The sequence below is a fragment of the Brienomyrus brachyistius genome, chromosome 14 (assembly GCF_023856365.1).
Source record: "Brienomyrus brachyistius isolate T26 chromosome 14, BBRACH_0.4, whole genome shotgun sequence".
In the NCBI taxonomy this organism is placed as follows: Eukaryota; Metazoa; Chordata; class Actinopteri; order Osteoglossiformes; family Mormyridae; genus Brienomyrus; species Brienomyrus brachyistius.
In genome coordinates, this window is record NC_064546.1 from 21,860,478 (window position 1) to 21,876,768 (window position 16,291).

The 16,291-nt window shown below is 52.1% G+C and overlaps 1 protein-coding gene across 4 annotated transcripts in view; it reads right to left on the reverse strand.

Annotated features, from left to right (window-relative positions):
- luzp1 (leucine zipper protein 1) overlaps positions 1-16,291 on the reverse strand; it is a 28,155-nt gene continuing 11,864 nt past the window's right edge. Inside the window, exons 2-5 of one of the 4 annotated variants that reach the window (XR_007382427.1) lie at positions 7,157-10,405; positions 3,150-3,363; positions 1,089-2,879; positions 1-776 (exon numbers count right to left, since the gene is read on the reverse strand). Coding sequence is in view for 1 of the 4 variants with exons in the window: in XM_048975744.1 (XP_048831701.1) it covers positions 3,193-3,363; positions 7,157-10,129 (3,144 nt within the window). In the remaining 3 variants the exon portion in view is untranslated. Of the gene's footprint in view, positions 781-1,047; positions 2,880-3,149; positions 3,364-7,156; positions 10,406-16,291 lie in introns of those variants that run through there. The other 3 variants (XR_007382426.1, XR_007382425.1, XM_048975744.1) reach the window with 3 other exon arrangements.

The following is a 16,291-nucleotide window of genomic DNA, read 5'->3' on the forward strand; positions in this document are numbered from 1 at the left end:
CAGCTTCTTAATGTAGGCTTTTATTTGAATACATACTCTGCTGTACAGGTGGCAGGCAGCCTCTGAGTCCTACATGCAGGCCTGGGAGAGGTTAAACATGCAGAAACAGCCGCAGAAGATGGGAAGCGGAGAGTCATGTGACCCTCCTCGTCCTCAATGGCCGCACGGCCAAAAGGGCCCGCTGTCCCGTTGCTTCTAACGGCGGTCCGTCTCTGCCGGGGAGGGGCCTTTACAAACCTCTGTCTTTGGCAGCTCTCTATATACAAACATGTTACTAATGAAACAGCCCTGAATGGATGGGGACAGAAACGTGGAAGACAGATTCCCATCATGCCTCACTGCAGCCCCACTGTTGCTAATCATGTGCATTACATCCTGTTCTGAATAAACAATACAGCATCGCTTTAGCATGTCCTACGTTATGATGGAGAGAGTGTGCAGGGGAGACGCAGCAACAAAGTCACTCCCCAGGAGTGAACAGAAGTGAGAGATACATACAGCGTATTTAAACAAGGCCCACTTTACAAAATTAACAAGAGCTTAAATAAAATGCAACAGCTTCCAAAATAAGATTCTTTAGATTTAAAAACATACAAAAAAAAGAGGGTCACCCCTTATCTCATCTCCCTGGTCTGAAAGACTGACCATCTGCCCACGTAAACATTTCACTGTAAACTCTAATACTATGGAATGGATTTGGCACATGGTGCAAAGGCCGTTTACATGGAATGGGCCACAGAGGCGGTCAAGGCTGCCACTCGCCCAGGCGTGTTTACCTCCCTCACTCCCTCACACACTCACTCACACACACACACACTCACACACACCCAGGCACATTTACCTCACTCACTCACACACTCACTCACACACTCACTCACACACACACACACCCAGGCACATTTACCTCACTCACTCACTCACACACTCACTCACACACACACACACCCAGGCACATTTACCTCCCTCACTCCCTCACTCACACACACCCAGGCACATTTACCTCACTCACTCACTCACACACACACACACACACCCAGGCACATTTACCTCACTCACTCACTCACACACACACACCCAGGCACATTTACCTCCCTCACTCCCTCACACACACACGCACAAACACCCACACCCAGGCATGTTTCTCTCTCTCTCTCTCACACACGCACCTTTGCCAGTGCAGTTGTTTCACTGGGTTCCCTTACATACAACAACCGCCCCCCCCCCCCCCAAATATATTCAGGGGGGATTTCTGTACAGCTTCATCACCCCCCAACATGGCACCTCCCTGATTACCTACTGCAACGAGACAGACTCTAACGGGGACAGCTACAGGTGGGGGGGGGCAGCAGGGCACCTAGTCAGTCTTTTGGGGGGTCGGAGCTGGGCCAGGTGCCTGTGCTGCCCATAGAAACTCTGATCAGGGAGGGGCTCATTATGCAAAACAGGCTACTTCAAATCTGACTCATTAATCCATTTACAACCCCGGGGGGGGGGGGGGGGGGGGGGGCGGGAAATCAGGTGGAAGAGACATAAGTATGTTTGGCTGGTTTGGGCCAATAACAGTGCACTACAAACAGGGAGACAGACTGTTTTTGTTTTTACACTTTGTACACAGAGCAGATGCAATTCTAACCAGAATTTACAGAGCAGTGTGGGGGCCGGGGGGACGTACAGGGCTGCTGGTGAAGGGCATGCAGGTGGGGGGGACATGGACAGCCCCGGGGCCAGGCAAGGGCCCCATTGCTGCTCAGTCACCCGACACCTGTGGCAGATCACGTCCTGCCTAAAAGCCAGACAATAAACAGGAGAGACAGGACAGAGAGCAGCAGTACAGTCACAGTGACTCCCTCAGTGACTCCCTCAGTGACTCCCTCAGTGACTCCCTCAGTGACAGGGCTCATAACCGCAGTCACCACACTGACCCAGAGACCCATATGCCCCTCTAGGACAGTCAGTGGGCCAAAATGGGTGGGGGCAATTCAGACCTGAGGGGGGTGTCAGGGAACAGGCCATCTCACAGCATCCCACAGTGAACGTGTGCAGGGGGGGCTTTAGCTCCCTCCCACCACCAACTCCAGACGGGGATCTTCACACCTGACCTCGGCATGAACCACAAGGTGACAGGGACTGCCGCTGACCAAAGCTTCTGACCTTTGACCTCTTAACCCGGATCATTACACAGAAACAGAATGGAGGCCAAACCTCTCCGCATGCCAATCAAAGGATTTATCGAAACCAGAATACCTGGTTCTCAGGGGAGTCGCTTTGATGATGAACCTGCCTTCACACATCAGAACGAGAGTCACTTTCCCGCCTCTTAAGTTTTAAAACGGTGAGACTGGTGTGCAGAGCTCTCTCCGTGGGCAAACCCCACATCCGGAACATGCCATACAGTCTCTGTACAGTCTCTGCACAGCCTAGTTTGACATACAGTGTAATAGAGATGGCAGCAATGGTCAGCATCATGTTCAGTGGGGAGAAAGTCAAATAAAAGAAACACATTAAAAGGTCCGACAAGCGAAGTCCGATGAGTAAGACAGACATGTTGAGCCACTCGCTGTCTGCTACTGACCTGGACGGGTCTCCTCCGGGTCCATGCCAGGACGGGCACGGTGCACGGGGTCCGTTTATCTGCCATTGGCCATGCCCACCCCTGCCCTTCTCTAAGCCCAACCCTCCCCCCAAACGGGCCCTTCCTTTGTCAGCTGGCTGGAATATAATACAGCAAAGGCAGGATGCAGACGGGCCGCAAGGTCACTAGGAGGTCCGGGCTCGGGCAGCGTTTGGTCATTCGGGCAGCAGAATCGTGTGCAGATACTTTGAGATGTTGCTGCTTCACAGATGATCCAGAACAAAAGTGGGTTCATAGGGACGGGGGTCTGCAGGAGGAGAAAAAGACGAGAGTGGTGGAAACTTCCAGCGTGGTCACATGACACAGCGACAACTCAGAGCTGCGTCCCTGAAGGTTTGGCTAATTAACACGCCGTTAACTAACAGGCACGTGGCTCTGTAATTAGGTCCGGAGGAGCGGCCAGGAATTCCCAGCACTACATACTAAGGAGGCGGCGTGGTCCACACAACACGCCAGACACGGCACGCCTCACACTCTGCTGCAAGCGCTACATCTTCACCTCCAGACGATGACTCACCTGCAGATCACACCTGCACCGGGGATGGGGGTGTGTGGCCAAGCTAGTTATCAGTCTGCCGGTGGCTCCAGGGTCGGCCCCCCTGCCCCCGTGAAGACACCGGCCCCCGCTCCCTGCCCGCCTGCGTCTTGGACGTCCACCCGGAGGACCCCTGGGATCCCGACGCCTGCTTCCTCCATGAGGTGATGGATGAGTCGCCAGTCTCTTCTAATGCCTGAGCAAAAGGAAAAAAGAAATATTCATTAATCTGCCTGTTAATCTGTCGGCCCACAACCAGCATGTGCAGAACCTCCAAGAAGCTCATGTTTACGTCAGGAGGCGTGTGACTTCAGGCAGGTGTGAATGGAAGCACTTCTGAAGTGGTTTATGCCCCTGGCATAATCATCTTTATACCTGCGAATGCCATGAGAGTTTGCACCGTTGGGTCCTGGAGGATGACAGCCTCGTGATCCCTTGTTCGTTATGTTATCCATGCAGAGCAATCATCAGAAAGCTATGGGCTATATTACGTCAAAAAGTGACCCATCACTGGCCCTCAGAACCTGTTCCTCAGCGTCGACCCCAAGGAACCGGCCCGCTATCCCTGGCCCACAAAGAGCCTGTTCCTCAGCATCGACCCCAAGGAACCGGCCCACTATCCATGGCCCTCAAAGAGCCTGTTCCTCAGCGTCGACCCCAAGGAACCGGCCCGCTGTCCCTGGCCCTCAAAGAGCCTGTTCCTCAGCGTCGACCCCAAGGAACCGGCCCGCTCTCCCTGGCCCTCAAAGAGCCTGTTCCTCAGCATCGACCCCAAGGAACCGGCCCACTCTCCTTGGCCCTGAAAGAGCCTGTTCCTCAGCATCGACCCACCTCCGAGGGCAGCCAGCTGACTTTATGGCACTCTGAGCTGGCCAGGACTCACACTTCCTATCCACTACCCACAGCACCACGCCCTCTCTCGGGGGCAGGAAACAGGTCCCTGGACGTGCCCAGACTACTACAAGGTGAGAAGAGGGTGAAAGCGCCCCCCCCCCCCCCCACAAATTAGCAATCCCACCCAGGAGTCCTTCTCCGAGACTGATGTTCATTTCACAGAATATTGCTCTGTGTATGTGGGGGGGGGGGTGTTTTCTGTGAACCTGCTTTGTTCCCTTTTCTAGAAATAGCTGGTGACTGGATGTTGGAAGACTGCAGTACAGCTACAGTAAAGGTTTGGACACACCTACCCCTATTTTAATGGTTTTCTATATCTTAGAAGAAAGACATAAAAACTATGTTATATAGCATATATGAATTATGCACTGACCAAAAAAGGATTCAACAAAAAATAATTAATTTGTTGGGGGGGGGGGGGCAATTCTGTGGGTTGGGACTCAGAAGGTTGCCAGTTCAAATCCCTGGGTCAGCAGACTGATCCTACCATTGGGGCCTTGAGCAAGCCCTTAACCCCAATCACTTTCCCCATTATGCCAGTTGCACGAGGTGGCCTCCTGGGATGCTGTTCCAGCTGTCCTGATGGAGGTCCCACATAAATGCTGATCTCTCATTGGCTACTTTTCCTTCACTTTCTGGTGAAACTCCTCCAAAACCATCCCTACTGTGTTCAGGTCAGGTGACCAGGTCATGTGATGAGACACTATCATTCTCCTTTGTTGGAGGCTTGGCGTGTGCAAACTTTTGTACTTAGATTCAAATGATTTAAAATGGGAAATGACTGCTGGGGAGGCAAAGAAGCGGAGAGGCCATGACTCCACCCACAGCGCCCCACCCACACCTTCACCCACACCCCTTCTACCCAACCCACTTCCACCACAAGCACAGTGACAAGAACACTAATCTTCTTTCAGATGGAGCCTATAAGCTGACGCTTCCTTTCGCTGTCATCCATCCCTTCATTGCCACAGGCACCTTTGCCTTCCCCGCCTGCTTCTTCCTCCATGTCGGAACACGCCACAGCCAGAACAGACCGACTGTGCCGGCACCTCCCCTCTACTGGGCTGCAGCAACAGCCTCTGAAACGCTTTAAAGCCACAAACCCACCTCAGTGCGACACGCAGGGCATTTTCCCGAATTCCCAAGCCATCGGGAACATGTACACAACACGTGGGGTGTTTTCGCAGAATTCCCAGGAATATGTAACCATCACGGGGAAGAGTCCATCCATTGGTGCATAACATTTCTGACTAGAGGGGCCAGCAAAGCCACCCCTGCCCATTTGGTACGACCTGATCCCCGGCGACACACCCTTAAACCTAATGGGAGTGCATTCCCTGCAGGGCCTCACTACAGAAAACCAGGCCAAGCGTGTCTGGTCCCCTTACCAAACCCATATAACACACACACTGCGTCATGGAGGTCAGGCCTGCCGGATCTGCACCGGCCCATTCCGAAGAACATCATGCCAGCCCCTTAAAATAAATCCCTCGAGAATCAACAATACTAGCAACTGTGCATCTAGAACAGTCACTATGAAAAATGCCTCAGAGACCCTGGCAGTGTACGAGCTAGAAGGTTCTGCAGCCACAGAGATCAGACTGGGGTCGTGGCCGTGTTCCGGTGCTGTGAGCGGAGCACGTTGAACCAGGGAAAGTCAAGAAACTGGGTATTGGCCGATCCTGGAATGCCATGAATGAGTAATGTGGAAATAATGAGCTGCTGCAAGCAGAGATCACCTGGGCAAAGCACCTGGGCCGGGCTCCATCTGCATCTGCACTTCCTAAAATCCACGTGACCTGCTGGAAATGCACGCTCCATGACATCACTGTGCGCTAATACCTAAATTACTGCTCTGCTGTCGTCACAGATGGGATTCCTGAGCTGCCGCATCATGTCTCCCAGTCGTACCACAAATGGTCACATGACCAACCTGGCACAGTGCTGCCACTTAGAAAGCGTACCCTGCGATTCTCACTCGCCTCAAGTTTACCTGAATCTGGTAGCTGAACTTCTGACGGTGTGACGTGTGGCACAGAGTGAACTGGCATTTGGGGACATTTAACTGAAGCCCGTTCAGTGCCCCGATGCCCAGTTTGGACCTGGATCGAGCGCGCTGCTTGGCAGGACACAGCAGAGGCCGAAGCTGCACAATGCAGGGAGCAAAGTGCCCCCCCCTGTTTGAGGTTCTCGTAGACTTTTCATTTTCACTGGTGTTTTTAGGCTCGGACTGACTTCCCTGGAATTGCGCTCTTGGAATAAGAAATGGCAGCGTGCCACAGTCTTGAGGAGACAAGCCATGGCCCAAGACAGACCCAAAGTCACATCCTCTACTCATTTCCTCCCGCTCAGAGGGCGGGGCAATAGCACCCGGTCGGGTAACCCACTAAATCACGGACTCCCGAGTCATCGTGGGGACCCAGCGGGACAGAGTCAGAGGAGCTCCTTGTGGACCTGGCTGCAGACAGCAGATGCTCTCCAGCTACTTCTCCATCCTGGGTTACAAGAGGATGCATCAAATGTGCTTCTAGATCCATCGACAGCCCCTCCCTCGGACTGCAGTTTACATTTTGCTGCGTTTTTATCCCTACTGGAGCATTCGGGTGGGGGGGCACTTGGGGGGGGGGGGGGGGGCTCACACTAGATACCAGATCAGCTTTTTAAAAGTTCAACTGAAACAAAAGCAAAACAAAAGAAACACCCCAGAAATGCTTTTTAATACGAATGTATCTAATAATGTATCTGCAGACAGTATGTTTTTTTTAACAAAAAGTAAGAAATGTATGTAAATACTACCACCTTATGCAGTCATTGTTTATGTATGAAGAGCAGATCTTAGTTTCAGCTATTCCTATCAGACCACTCCTCTGTAACCCCGAAAACAGATTCCCTCACCCCCTTTTCCCATCAGATTCACCCCACCGGGTTCACCTTACCAGAAGCCTGATATCTAAGAAGGCTGCCTAGCCTTCTATAACCCGACTGCAGTTAGACGCTTGCAAGTGTTGCTGCTGAAACCTCAAAATGGAATTGTTCTAAATTATTCATGCCTGGGGTTACATGGGCGCTCTTGCAGGCCAGGCCGCTATACTCACCGGGGACTGTGCTCTGTGCCAAGGCTGTAACTCCTGAGCGGTAACCGGCTCATGGGGGACACCCTTCTTCAGCCCCTCAGTGGGGGAGAGGGAGCTGCGGCTCCTCCGGATGGGTTCGGGGACATCCTTGCTGGCTGCTGTACTGTTGATCTTGCGCATGTAGACCTCGGCCGGGCTTGGCTTGGCTGTCCGTGACGCTACAGTGGTTGTGGCGCTGGGGTTGGCGGTCACTGCATCTTCCGCATCCAGTACCGTAGTGGCCCGATATGCTCGCCACGTGGTTGCAGACTCCGCTTCTTCCTCAGACCCATCCACCCTGCTTCCTGAACCACTGCTGTCCACCGAAGCCACTCCCTTCTTCTTCCACGTGCTCCTCACAGTCACATTCTTCATTTCAGGAAGAGAATCATCCCGCAACCCATGAGGTTGGTGGGACCTCCAGCTTGTCACTGTGGCGTTGGTGCCGGTACTGCTGCTGCTCTCAAACCCAGACTCAGTGTCATTGTTGACATCTGGTGCCTTCTCCGGCGACTTCCAAGTGAAGCTACGCTGAGGTAGAGTCTGGGCTTCTGAGCAAGCTGGTTCGACACTCGACACATCACAGTCTTCGCTGTCCAATGGAGGCCGGAGGGTGATCTCACTCTTAGGGATGGAGATCTCATAGGGGATAGAGATGCTGCCACGATGCTCACTGGGGGTTATCACGATGTTGCTTGTGTGCCTCTCTCTAGCTGGTTCGCTTGACACACTGCTGCTCCTACTGCTGCTCCGAGAGCAGCTGGGATCGCTGGGGTAAATTGTGATACTGCTGGTCATCTTGCTAGGCATGGAAGGCTTGGAAGAGATTTTAGGCTTTCCATTGGACGGCAGAGGCTCTGCCCTGCCAACAGACACCATCAGCTCCTTCTTGTCGATCTCTACAATGGCCGGTTTGATTTCTGCCTTCGACATCAGTGCTTCCCTTGGACTACACACTCTGCGAATTTCAATGCCCGAAGGAGTGTGCGTCAGTTCCTGGGAGTTAGTCTCTCCCACTAGGGGTCTACTTTGATCGTCTTCAAAGGAACTTCTTGTGGACGAGCCCCCAGACCGAGACTCCAGCAAGCGTGTGTGCCTGGGGTACTTACAAGTAGTGGTCCTGCCACTCATCACAGTTACATCAGGAGTGGGCTCTCCCTCTCCTGCTGAGCGCCTAGACCCTGTGGACTCAGTCTCTGAGGCTGAGGAGTGGCCCTCAGACCCCTGGTCACTTGGCAACAGCTGTGATGCACGTGGCCTGTAAGCAGTATAGGGTCCATTAGCTTTGGAGGGGTTGGATGTCGCTGTAGGGTCCTGTGATTGTTCCGAAAGTTCCCTTTCAGGCGGGGGTGTGATTGACACCTTCCGTGACTCTTCTAGCAGCACATCTGAACTGCTGGATTCATCGTTGCCATGTCTTGAGAATTTGTCAGCCTGGCCCCTTTTATCATTCTCATTTGGTTTCACAGACTTCCAGGGTTTCTGGTCATTAGCTGCTGGAGGGTAGCGGCTAAGCACTGAAGGCTTCCTACAGTCACCCAACGACACAGCAGTAGAGGTCAAGGTGCCACTTGGGCTTCTTTCCTCAGGAGTCCTCCCCCTCATCCCAAAATCACTGGAGGGATTCGTTCTTGGTAATTTCTTGGGCTTATGTGCTGGACTAAGGGCCCGCCTTGAGGATTTGGGAGAGCTCTCTACCAAGTCCTGGGTCCTCAGTGGTTTCTCCTTTCTCTGCTGTGGTGAAACTTCTCTGATTTTGTGCCTGGAGACTGAAGACTCAGCTAGACTCCTGTATTTGGGTTTTTCTTGCCTAAACCCTCCCCGCACGTTGATCTCCTCATTCTCTGCCTTTCCATTTTCAAGCACCCTGTCCTGAACACCTCCAGTATATGTGCCGAGCTGAATTTTCAGCTCTTCCACTTGGTCATTCAGGGCCTTGCTACGATTCTTCTCCTGCTGAACCTTCTCCAGTAGTTCTTCATTTTTGTACTCTGTCTTCTTAAGATCCTCCTGTAATGCCTCTAACTTCTGAAGCCTCTCAGTATCAATGTTTTTCAGCTTCTCATTTTCTTGCAATAAATCTTTAAGTTTATTATCTTCCTGGTTCTCTGAACTATTCTTCTCATTCTCTGATTTATTTCTCAGGCTAACATCATCAGAGAGTTTTAGCAAGTCAAAGCTCTTTTTCTGAAGGCTAAGTTTGCTAGTCAAGCCTGGAGACAGATCATCCTCAATGCGAGGGTCACCAGTATCTGTAGACTGCTCCTGAAGAATGGAGGTGTTCCTGCTCTGGTTGACCCTGTTGTTGTTCTCGAGTTTCTCCGTAAGCTCAAGGATCAATTTCTCATCCTCCCGCTGCTTCTCCAGCAGCCTCTTCCTCTCACTCACGAAGGTCTGAGTAAGGGTCTTGATCTTCTCCAGCTCCACAGTGAGGGCTTGCTCTGCCTTGTCCAGGCGACTCTCAGAAGAATCCACCTCCTTTATTCGTGCCTTGAGGGCCTCCAGCTCAGAAGAGAGCTTCTTGGTCAGATTCTTCTCCTCGTTGAGGCTGAGGCAGAGTTGAGTACAGTCCAATTTGCTCTTGCTGAAGGCCTCTTCAAGCTTCTCTAGCTCAGACATTCGCCTCTGCAGTTGCTCAGTCTCAGACTTGAGGTTTTTGGTGAGGTTCTCCTCTGCTTCCAGCTTCTCACGCACAAGTCGGCAGAGGTCCTCAGCCTTGCGCACCTCCTCATCCTTCCCCTCAATCTTCAGCACCCGCTTGCGAAGAGCATCAACGTCATTCAGAAGGGCCGAGCTACTGCCCTCGGACTGAATGATCTTGTCCTGCAGGTCCAGCAGCTCATCCTCAGACTTCTGGAGCTTGCTGGCCGCCTCCTCCAGCTCATCGAGACGCCGGCTGAGGCTCTGCAGCTTATGCCGTAGGTGGCGATTCGTCGTGTCTTTGAAGTCCGCCATCGCGTTGGCTTTATTTCAGATGGATGCACTTTAAAGCCCTCTGATGGCTCTTCATTTGCACAACAATGTGATAATCTACTTTGGCCCCTGTTTCACCAGTCAGCACACTCTTGTTTTATCAGTAAGCTGCACTGTTGGGGACCGTCCCCATCTAAGGGCATCTGGGCCCTTCCAGGTTCTCCACTGCCGCCCAGACGACCTAGTCTTCCTGTCGTTGTGTGAAACTCGTGCAGCAGTTTGTCACAAGGAGTGCCAGTCAGCATGAAGGGCAATGACCTGTAATGGAAAAGATTAGATTGGAGTCAATTGCACAAAGTACAGGTGTAAAATGCAGTTTGGAATCTAATGGCACTTTTCCACCGGCACCAAGAACCAAGCCATACCTGAGCTGTACCTGTGCTGATATGGCCCTGCCAAAAGAACTTTAAAATTTTAAAAACTCAAACTACTTAAATATGTAACAGCTGAACGGAGTAGATTCGTAATGCAAATTTACACAAGCAAATACTAATTCCACTGGCATTTGTTGCTAACACGACGCGCCGACGTAAATCATGATGTAGACCATGTGAACAGTAAATACGCGTCTGTTCAGTTTTACATCACTGTTGCTCTCCAAACCCAGCAATGCCTTTATCGAGCCGACCCTGCTGCAGTGGTACACCAAAGTGAGCTGCAACAGTGCTGTGGCCAGTGTCTGTTCATGGTACGCCTCAGGTACGGGTTGGTCCCTGTGTGCCAGTGGAAAAAAACGCCATGATATGAAAGTGCAAAATGGTACAAAAAGTGCTAGAAATAGTTGTACAATATATACGTGTGATAATTAGTAAAGGTACATGGACACAGTGGTATACGTGGTGTGGGTATACTCAGCATCTATGATTTCTGTATATCATCAGTATATGTAGTGTATCAGTATATATCTACAGCATATTTAAAGAACTATGAAGGTGGGGGGGGTGCAGTGCATGGCTGTGGGTGGGATCGGGGCAGTGTTGAGAGTTCAAAATGTGGTGTCAGATGGAGAGAAAGAGACTGTACAGCACAGAAGAGCCCCTTCCTGCTGCATTAAAAGGGGGCCGCTTCGGATGCACCGAGTGCCATTAAACACTGAGGGTTTATGGGCATGGGGGGCATTCAAAAAAATATATATATCCCCAGAAGTAAAAAGCTGAAGCGCCCTGTGAGCGGAGGCACTTTTGCCTGAGGATTTAATGAGCCCCCACCTTGGCCCACGTGGGGGCTGCTCGCCACTTCAGTCAGCGGCGCTCGATAAACAGACAAGCTGTCAGAGCCACTTGAAGCAAGCCGCAGATTTTCTGCACCACCCACTGGCACAACACACAGGCTGCTGGGGAGGGGGGCACATCTGCACTCCTGGTATTTTACGGCAACCCCCCCCCCCACGACCTCTGGTGATTATAAACCTCCATTACACACCCACGCCCACACAAATGCACGCCACATCTATCAAAGAGCATGAGAGTACACACACTTTATAACTTGCAAACATTTTATAACTGCGACAGAGCAGCAATAAAGGCACGTCTGTGTTCCTGTTAAAGATAAATAAGAGCCAGCTGGGGGGCTTGTTCCTGAGGCCTCAGAACAGCAGAGTTTCGTTCTGGTAGGCCTGCGTTCTGGGCGACCTTCCTCAGCCAATATAATCAGTCTTCTTGGCCAACTTTGTGCTGATCGCAGCACTGCTCAATGATAGACAGTCCTGCCGATGTTGGCATGGTAACGACAATGCTGTAATCACTCCCGAGGAAGGTCTGGCCACAAGGGGCACATCTCTGCAGGCTGTCGGCCTTTCAGGGGGGCCTGTCAACATGCTTAGTGGTGATCGCTGTGGGCAACATCACCGCGGTGACCCAGACTGCAGATCAGTGGCAATCATCATTAAGGCTTCCTGAATTAATGAAATATTCATGGTCAATGATAAGGGCTTGGGGCAAAGTCCTGTGGGCTGCCTGCCCTGTCCTGCCACCGCCCCCTCACCGCCACACTGTCAGATGATCACTGGCCATCCCCCCCCCAGCTTCAAACACATGGGGGATGCAGCAAAAAAGCACTGCCCCAACTGCGACACTCCTACAACCAAAGGTAGTGGTCAGTGTTGGGGTGAGCATTCACTTATAGGGCTCTTAGTTGGTGGTTTGTGGAGGGGGGGTTAAAAACAAAAAAAATTATATGTATTCTGCTTATTTTGGAAAAGCCCTGCATTTGGCCATGTGGTGGGCAGGACACACATTTAGGATGCCCAACAGTACCACTGTCCCGCTCGGGATAAAGTACAAGGTCTCCCTCCTCACCCATCAGTACATCTATGGACATGCCCCCCTTTAGTTACAGGAACTCCTCACCCCCCCCAGGCCTCCTCACGCACCCTCCGCTCTGTACACACCAACACCCTCCAAGTCCCCAGAACCAAGGCTGATAGGGCCTGTTCGTCTGGGGTGCCGAGGCTGTGGAATGCCCCCCCCTGACTACCTGAGAGCCCCACAGTCCACTGATGCTTTTAAACAAAATCTAAAAGCTTATCTTTTTAGAAAGACATTTAGTAAAGTATTTTAAGTCTAGTATTTTTATTTTATAGTATTTTATTACACACTTTTTTTTACTTTGTAGCACTTTGAGATTGCTAAAATATAAAGTACAATACAAATTAAAAAATTTATTATTATTATTATTATTATTATTATCATCATACGCATCGACACAGGGATGGTGCACAGAACCGCACACGTCGACACGGGGACAGCCCACGGTGTCACACACGTCGACACGGGGACAGCCCACGGTGTCACACACGTCGACATGGGGACAGCCCACGGTACCATTCATGTCAACGCGGGGTGGCCCACAGTACGGCCAGACATTAGATGAGGGGAGTCTTTGCATTTCTGCATGGTCACACAGTTCATGGTGCAGTCACCCACCGGGCCAAAAGCACATGACCAGGGACCAGCCTCACAAGCTCTGCACTGCTCCTTCATATTTAACTCACCATCTGATGATTCTGGTCTCTCACCATGGCAAAATAAGGCAAGACAGCACACAGCCAGAGGAAGGACTGGAGCTCAGGCTCCAGGAGACTGAAACGCGACGCAGGTGCAGGGCGGACAGAACCCCGCACCCCCGATGGGGAGAGTCCACCTACCCTACTCATCACCAGGACCACACCCTCCACCTGGGGGTGTCATTCCCAAGAGTTACTCATTTTGTTTTCAGGCTAATTCTCATCACACTCACCCTAACCCTACCTTCTTAATGGGGGGTGTTGCAATGAAAAGCAAAGTGCAGAAGTATCCCTGGGGAAGAAGTGGGGGGGGAATAATTGGAGAGCCTCTCCCAAGTAACATGATGGGGGGGGGGCTGAAAAACCAGCAACGGGACCCATAATTATAGCGGGGGCAGGGCGGGGGCGAGCGGGCGGGCGGGCGGGTCTCTCGGGGCCCATTCCCATGCCAACAGCCCACTGTGGAAGCTTCCACAAGCAAGGCTACAATCACACAGCATGTTATTACTGCCCTCACCGCACCGCACGCTTCCTTCAGCATCGCCGAGCACATTCTGTTCCTCTGAGAAGCAGGACAGCACCAAGGCTCTCTGCACTTGACATTCCATCAGACGCCGTCCCACGGCCCTGCACTTCCCAGAGCCACGGGCGTGCCACGGGTCCGTGTGCGGGGGGTGTGCCTAACAGTCAAAATCACCCACTCAGGAAAGCAGACAGCATCCAAACCTGCTGCTAATTTACTGCATGTGTGTGTGAGAGTCTGTTTCTACCCCCTTCTTGACCGTTTTTGGAAAATGTTTAAGAGCTGAAAAGGAGGTCTGGAATTCAAGCAGGACAGAGTGTCTGCTTGGCTCGGCCTGGTGGGAGCAGGATGGATGCGGGGAGAGAGATGGCGGGACAGAGCAGGGCCGGAATACTGAGCAGCCTCTGGGTGGGAATGTCAGCCTCACTGACACACACACACACACACACACACACAGACATACACACAGCCTCACTGACACACACACACACAGACACACACACAGACATACACACAGCCACACACACAGCCTCACTGACACACACACACACAGACACACACACAGACATACACACAGCCACACACACAGCCTCACTGACACACACACGCCACACACACAGCCTCACTGACACACACACACACACACACAGCCTCACTGACACACACACACACAGCCTCACTGACACACACACACACACACACACACACACACACAGCCTCACTGACACACACACACACACACACACAGCCTCACTGACACACACACACACACACACACAGCCTCACTGACACACACACACACACACACACAGCCTCACTGACACACACACACACACACACACAGCCTCAGACACACACACACACACACACACAGCCTCACTGACACAGACACACACACACACACACACACAGCCTCACTGACACAGACACAGACACACACACAGACATACACACAGCCTCACAGACACACAGACACACACACAGACATACACACAGCCTCACATACACAGACACACACACAGACATACACACAGCCTCACAGACACAGACACACACACAGACATACACACAGCCTCACAGACACACACACAGACATACACACAGCCTCACAGACACACACAGACATACACACAGCCTCACAGACACACACACAGACATACACACAGCCTCACATACACACAGACACACACACAGACATACACACAGCCTCACATACACACAGACACACACACAGACATACACACAGCCTCACATACACAGACACACACACAGACATACACACAGCCTCACATACACAGACACACACACAGACATACACACAGCCTCACATACACAGACACACACACAGACATACACACAGCCTCACATACACAGACACACACACAGACATACACACAGCCTCACATACACAGACACACACACAGACATACACACAGCCTCACATACACAGACATACACACAGCCTCACTGACACACACACACACACACAGCCTCACTGACACACACACACACACACACACAGACATACACACAGCCTCACTGACACACACATACACACAGCCTCACTGACACACACATACACACAGCCTCACTGACACACACATACACACAGCCTCACTGACACACACATACACAGATATACACACACTCTCTAAACAAATCACATGAAATCAGCACAGACCCGCATCGACCACTAGGAGGCGTAGTCTGTGATGAGTCTGTGATGAGTCTCTTTTGTTTGTTCCTGCAGGACCTTACAAATATGACACACTCACGGACATGGGGGGTGACAGAAAGCACCTCACCCCCTAGTCCACTCTCAGGAGGAAGGTCACATTTCGACATTTCACTCTCAGTTCTGCAAAAATCTCCCAGGACGAATCACCAGGGGTCGGGGGGGGGGGGCTGTCTGGTAGTGAATGCAGCTGAAAACAAACCAGGACGACAAACCAGGACGCGGCAGTAAGCATGAGCAGGGTGGCGTCCTGCCACGGGTATGAAGGTGAAAGTGTGGAGAATCGGGGGGGGTCCACCTGCTACTCCTGAGGCATTTCAGATCAGGCTTGTGACCTGCTCATGCCTCCCCCAATCAGAACATCACGCTGCATCGCACAGACATGGTTAGAACCCCCCACAGCCCCCAGTCACCCCCCCCCCCCCCCAACAGCCACCAGTCTGCCCCCCCTGCAGCCCCCAGTCGCCCCCCCCCCCGTTGCCGGGACCTGCTTGCTTCTTCCCTCTGGAATGGTGAAGGAGCAGACAGACAGACAGAGACCTCCCAGGTACCACTGAGCCCCCAAGACCACCCCTCTGGGGGGGGGTGTTCACACAGGACACAGCACTGCAGGCTCACAGGCACACTTCCTGTCTGGCTGTTAGATCTCCGCTGTTCATCACGCCGATTCCCACAAATCTCCTGAAAACACCTTGCAGTACTCGTGCGGGCGTCAAGCACATTATACCGTTCATCTGGTGAAATCACAGATTCTTTACCGTGTTCAAGGACAAACAACACAGCCTACCCAAGTTTGGTTCCTGACCACAGACCCTGCCCCCCTCTCCTGACCCTCACTGCAGCAGCGATTATGGGCGGGGGGGCTATCATTCAGGTTTGTCT